The sequence below is a fragment of the Eurosta solidaginis genome, chromosome 1 (assembly GCF_040869045.1).
Source record: "Eurosta solidaginis isolate ZX-2024a chromosome 1, ASM4086904v1, whole genome shotgun sequence".
Taxonomy (NCBI): Eukaryota; Metazoa; Arthropoda; class Insecta; order Diptera; family Tephritidae; genus Eurosta; species Eurosta solidaginis.
Genome location: NC_090319.1, coordinates 255,017,109 through 255,024,095, shown reverse-complemented (window position 1 = coordinate 255,024,095; position 6,987 = coordinate 255,017,109). Strand labels below are relative to the sequence as shown.

General features: G+C 36.1%; 1 protein-coding gene across 1 annotated transcript; it reads left to right on the top strand.

Annotated features, from left to right (window-relative positions):
* The first annotated feature begins 1,911 nt into the window (after positions 1-1,911).
* On the top strand, positions 1,912-5,750 carry Trax (Translin associated factor X). The gene is made up of 3 exons (XM_067760404.1): positions 1,912-2,599; positions 4,148-4,307; positions 4,905-5,750. Exons 1-3 carry the CDS (start codon positions 2,032-2,034, stop codon positions 5,086-5,088), a joined length of 912 nt encoding a protein of 303 aa, XP_067616505.1. The 5' UTR covers positions 1,912-2,031; the 3' UTR covers positions 5,089-5,750.
* Positions 5,751-6,987: the final 1,237 nt, after the last annotated feature.

Sequence of the window (6,987 nt, the reverse complement as noted above, 5' to 3'; positions counted from 1 at the left end):
TTTCGTGTGCAGCCCTTCGCTGAAAGGTGTTGTCGCTGATAAATTTTCCACGGGTGAAAAAGAGTTATTTTTTTCTTCGGATTTGTAATACTGACAAAAATTAGAGTTTTTTATATTCCATTTGACAATCTTGAGTAAATTTTCGGTGAAAATCATAAATTAAACCTTTACCATCTAAAATACCCCAAAGTTTTTCTGAAATGCCCAAATTTGATTTTGAGCATGATGGCATATCTATGGCCAACGTTATAAAGTAATATTTAATTTTGTATCATGATTCAATCACAAGAGGTTTGCTCGACAGACAAATTTTTTGACAATTGCAGCCATTTTGCTCCCAAATCGAATTGACATCCGTTAACTGTGTTGTTTCTTTGCGATTTTTCGAAAAATTTTAGTAGTAGAAATAGGAAGCAATCAGTTTACAAATTCCCGATAAGTACTAAATTGCATAATTCCTTAGAACATTTATTTTAATTGTATGATTGTATGATGAATTTATTAACTATGCCATGATCTATTAGTGTGGCTGAACATGGGTTTTATGAAAAGTACGGACACCAAAGAATCGCGCACTTCCATAAACCTGTGAACAAACGAAACCTAAAACACCTCAAAATGCATCGTTCAACGTCAAAAACTCGACTAGTAAATCGATTCACGTAAAAATGGCATTAGTAAATAATGAAGATGCCATAACGAAATGTACTCATTGAGCACGTTAACTTATTCATTTCGTATGTTCGAAACATTCGTCTCCATTTAAGAATTTGGGGAATCGGTTTATATTTTGAATATTATGTATATTCGGACCTCGTGAGGTAGTATCAAACGAACGTGTTCCGAGTATTCTAAATTAACGGTTTATCCGGAACACTTCCATGAATACTTGACGTAAAGGAGCTTTCCGAAATTTCAGAATAAAAAGGTGAATACTCCTTGTGTTGCAGGACCGCATAAAATCTGAATTCTTCTGTCATAGTCAAGACCGGAATATGAAGTTCTAAGACAATAAGCCATATTCTTTTATTTTTTTTTTTGTTAGACCATGTCGGATGCCTTTTCAATATCGTCCTATCTCAAAATATTTTTCAAAAATTCCCATTTCTTGATTTGTCACAAAAACGCCCTTTATTAGAATTAGATTGAAGAACGCCTCAGAATGCTTTTCATTAACTCCCTCGTATGTCAAAATGCATTGAACTAATGCTCATATAGGGAGTTTTCGAAACAAATTTTGATATATTGTATTTTTGAATAAAATTCTAAACCGACATAGCTTTTCTTCAATTCACGAAATATTTAGTAGAAAATTAATTTTTTCCTCCAAAACCTATTGGCATTTACAAATTTATTATCACTACTAATATACTACTTAGTACTAACTACTAAAGGTACTTTTCTACTACAATTTTCGTTAAAGGGGATTTAATTATTACCCGGTTTCCTTACTTCGTAAAAGCAAGTCGTCCAGATTTTTCAATTTGGGAGTTTCAAAGCTCTGCCGTCATTGAAGAACAAACCTAACAATTTTTGCAGCATTGTTTACTATATAGTTTGGCAGCTTAAGTAGAGGTTATGTTGCGAATAGAGTGGAAGGCAGTGGACTAGGCAGTCAAATGTCATATAATGAAGGAATGGTGTTCGGAGATTTTTCAAAGTTAAAAAAAAAATGATAAAGGCTTTAATATAAATAAAACTATTGTTTTAAAAACAACAAAAACCCCATATATATTCTGTATACATAAATTTGTAAGGATTATCTCACTTTAAAATTTGAATTAAATAATCTAAAGTTTTGTTTTGAAACTGAGTCGAGAACTGTGCGTGTGAATGTGCGAATTTTCACCGATCAGCTGTTAGTTGCGCTACTTGGTAAAATTTACAACGTATTGCAGGGTGTGTGATCAAAGTCAGCTGTTAACGCATCGCAGTCGGCAAAATTACGAAAAAAGTATTGGTGTCGCGTATTTAATTATCCTCTCTACAATATAAATTAAATAATTATTGGTTGAAATTAAGCAAAACAACATGTCACAAGGATCTCGCTATAGAAATAACGGCCGCCGTCAACAACAAAAACATAAAAATGTAACTGAAGCTGTTCCAATCTGCGAGGACAATCCAGTATTAAAAGCTTTTGTAGAATATGCTCAGGAATTGGATGACAAACATGACCGCTATGAGAGGATTGTAAAGCTTAGTAGGGATATCACCATCGAATCAAAGAGGATTATTTTCCTTTTACATACAATAGATGCAAGAAAGAATAATCGCGCGAAAACAGTCGAAGAGGCAAGACAGCGGCTTTCCAAGTTGATTCTAGAAAATTTTAAGTCATTGGCCTTGGAACTAGTAGATCAGGATCCTTGTCAGTATCGCTGCGCGTATTCACCTGGATTACAGGAATTCATAGAGGCCTATAGTTTTATGGAGTACTTTCAGTTTTGTAGTGATGATGGCTCAGGTACAATGTCAGACTGGCTCGCACTGCAACAAAAAATGGTGTATCAGAAGAACGAAAAAGATACATGCGATGACCCGTTGAAAACAGAAACAACATCAAAAGAGCAAAAGCAGTCAGAAGAGGAAACTAAAAGTACGGTTATATGATACAATTAAAAAAGAAAAAAGTGAATATTGGAATTGGGTCCTTTTTCCTTTAATGTTTGAAATTGCACGGAATTCCATTTGGTAATTGTTTACTTTAGGTCACAACTGCTAAAACTCGATCAAAAATATCGAGAGAGGTGTCAAACGACGCGTCTGGACATCAGTATTAATAATCCGAAGGCTACCGCCACGGTGATGCACAATTTTTTTTGTGGGTAAAACAACAACCACATTAAAATCGCCAACTTCAACTGCAAATATCTCCGGATAGAGATAAAATTTTTCTTTTCCGCCTTCGGATTATTGTTCTCGAGATTAATACGCGTCTTTTGATACCTCACTCGAAAATCTTGGCCCAACTGTAGGGTGGGTACCGTAAACTGCATTACTACCATATCTCCGGACAGAGATACAATTTTTCTTTTCCGCCTTCAGATTATTGTTTTCGATATTAATACGCGTCTTTTGACACCTCTCTCGATATTTTTGGTAGCGTATTAGCAGTCGACCCCTCAAATAGACTTTTACCAAATTTAAAATTTCCGCTCTCGGATTCGTGGTCCTGGGATCAAAACGCGTCTTTTGACACCTCTCCCGATATTTTTGATCGAGTTTTAAGCCAAAGTAAACAATTACCTTTAATTTATTTACGGAGCCCAATTAATATCGTACAGTTCCAGAAAAACATAAAATGCTATGTCTTGGTACCTTCAAATCCAAATTTTCAGAGTAGGCTTTGCACCAAGACAGCATTTTTAATTTTTAGTAAAAGTCTAGAACAGTCGACGTTAATGCGCGTCCAAAAATATCGGGAGTGGACGAGTATTGACCTCGACAACAACAATCTGAAGGCGGAAAGACAAATTTTACCTCTGTCCAAAGATGTCTGCAAAAGTTGTAAATTTCCATGTGGTTCTTGGAATGTTGTACACAGGAAAAATTTATTGTACAAAGGAATTTTGCCCGTATTTAATTTTGATCCCACCCCATTGGTGGACCGCGCAGGGTAATTTTTTATAAGCGCGGCCGAAGGCCGTCATCGCAAAAAGGTGTTCTGCCCAAAAATACTATCAATCCAACCTCCGGTTTGGGAGGAGCCCGGGGTACTTAGCAGCCGACCCCTGTTCAAAACTTTTACCAGAAAATAAAAATGCTGTCTTTTGGTGCAAATCCAAATTTTCAGGTTAGGCCAAGTTTTGGGACTCCGTTTAAAAATTATCCTGTAGTTATTGAACAAAAAAAAAGTTATTACATAAAACACGGATAAAATATGTTCCAAGTCTGCATGATACATATAGCTTCCGTCCCGCCAATTTGTGGGATAAATTAAAAGGAACTACGACGCTTACTGAAAGAAAAGCTCGGCCTAAATCTCGTAGGAGGTATAGCGTATTGAATAATATTTTTTTTTTACTTATTGGGTCATTTCCTGTTCTCCTATAATGTTTAAAGAGTTGTGGAAAAACTAGGAAAATATTAACAAGAAATGTGTTCGTATACCATTGATGAAACTTAAATTTATATTCTTCGCCAGAACCTCAAACTGTAATCTTCAATGTTGATCCTACCGAATATATTTTGGGCTTATCAGATCTAACTGGTGAGTTAATGCGACGTTGCATTAACTCATTGGGCAGCGGCGAGACGGACGTATGTTTGGAAGCTTGTAAAGTTTTACAGCAGTTCTACACAGGGTAGGGATATATATTTGAGTCATACTTGGGCATAATGCAATAAATTCCCCACTGAATTGTTAAGCCGTAATGAGGACATTTTACAATAGCCGTGTTTTTTTACACGTGTATACGTTTCGTTTGCGCTTAAAAAAAAACGCCTATCCTCGCTTAGATAATGTTTTGGAGACCCATGTAGCGGCTGTGGTTAAATAACTAACTACAGCAACAGGGTGTACCGAAAAGCGGAGACACAACGCTCTGATGGCCATAGGGTATAACGTATAGCTGGATCAGTTGCGATGAATTGTGTGACTCACACAAAATACATAGAATTAGTGTAGAGGGTGAAAAAAGACACATATTTCAGTTACATCTGAGTATAATGCGTACTGAAATTTATGCGCAACAATTTCAGAGGTGTATTTAAAGTTTGTCGCTTAGCAGTCCATATAAAGTTTAAACGTAAACGGATATACGCGTGTTAAAAAACACGGCTAATATCACTAAAAAATGTAATGGTAGTCGAAGAATTCTTTACAGAAATTTAGTGCACTGTACCCAGAATATAAACATGAATATATTCTAAAAATTTATCATTTATTTCTAATTTTACAGCTATATAAGCCTTAATGTGCATCGTTGTCGGGAATTATCACGTAAAATTTATACAATGCGTCAAAGTGTACTAAAAACTGAGAACGTGTGCTATAACGTTAAGGTTCGTGGTGGTGAAGCGGCCAAGTGGGGCTCTGTTTTTGAAAATAAAATTACCGAGGATTTGGATGAAGGATTTTATTAAAAATTCTTATAAGGAGCGCTTAAACTTAGGAAGCTCCTCCAAAGCCTAGATTTGTGTTTTTATTTATAAGGTTCACGGAATTGTACTGAATTTCATGCTTACGTTAATGGAGTTGTACCTTTATGCCTAGCTAATGGGGAAGTACCATAGCAACCACAAAGGCGTAATAATTCGTGGACATTTTGTGTGCAAAATGATGATCTTAAACACGTTCTTACCCGATATGAGATTGCTAATATACCCTTCCAATCTAAGTGCGATTAAAATGATTTCCGGTTTTAACATGTCGCTGCTAGGAAGAATGTTTAATGTAAATATACACTCGTTTGGAAATGTTAGTTAAACTGTCTCCTTATGTGATTAATACAGAGAACACAATTTTTGGGTGCAGCATAAAATGAAAATTTTTCAGTTCAGCATGATTCAGTTCAGCATGATTTTCCCGACACCACTATTGTTGTTGCTGTAGCGATAAGGACAATCGTCGAAGACCTTGGGGAGTGTTATCGATGTTGATGGTCCTTTGCCGGATGCAGATTGTAGAGGCATACGAGCTATTGAAGTTAGGAGCTTTTGTATAACATTAAGTCAATATTTATTTGAACATTAACAATTACACTTCATGAAAGTCACATTAAACTATTACAACTGAACTATTAAAATGACATGGTTTTTATTTCCAAATGTTATGCACAGTGCAGTCGCCGACTATCATTCAAAGCGTTCACACGTCGTTTTTCTCTCAGTGACTAGTTTTGTGACTTACAACTATTATTGTGTTAACGTTCCGTTAATCACTCCGTTTCTTTTTCCTTCATTCTTACCTTTGTTTTTTTTTTTCATTAAGCCCACGTGTTAATTTAAATTTATATTTTGAATAAATATTAGCATTAAAATGGCTCCGGGACCTCCGGATATGTCACCGAATCGCTTTTCTGCGTTAAGTGATCATCTAGACAACCCAACCATAAAAAGACAGAAAGCTAATCCTAAACAAGAGACTTTCCCAGCACTCCGCCCAAAATGCCCTCCAACCTATAACCCAAAATTCCTTCTGATTTCATCCGCAGACAATAATAAACCATTATCCCAGCTAAGTCCTTTTGCCATTAAAAAATCAATTGAAGCTATATCAACCGAAACAGATGCAATTACCCAAATTCGGGACGGTAATATACTTGTCTTGTGAAATCTTTCCCCCTTTGTCCAATTGTTGTAAAATTACATGACACCTAGAATTCGGTTAAAGGTGTAATCTATGCTCCCTGCATTAAGCACGTGGAAGAAGAAGAAATAGTACGTGAAATGAAAGACCAAAAAGTTACGGGTGTATACAAATTTACAAAAAAAGTTGAAGGCAAAACTATTTTCACTGGGCAAATGGTCTTAACATTTGACCTGTACCGACTCCCTGAATCCGTAGAAGTAGCATGGTATAAAACCAAGGTTCAACCCTACATTCCAAGTCCAATGCGTTGTAGGCGCTGCCAAATTCTAGGACATACCCAAAAAAGATGCCAATATGTGACATTTGTAATCTCCCACTTCATAACCCTGAAAAATGCGTCGAAGCCAAGGAAATCCTTAAGATTAAAACTGCCGAAAAATGCAGTATGGGCGAAGCACGGCAAAAATACAAAAATAGATTACCCCTCTCACAACGCCTAAACTCCTACGCCTCTACCACAAAAAATAGCACATCTACCAATATTCATTCATCAAACACTATTGATAAACCCAATACCGAAAATGAAAAATCTACCGATGCTAATGCATCAACGCATAACACATATACCATTGGACTTGACTCCAATAACCAAACCGAAAAACCAAGCTCAAGCAACCTCCATATATCAAATTACACCACTACCGAAAATCCAACTTCAAATAACCTCAATA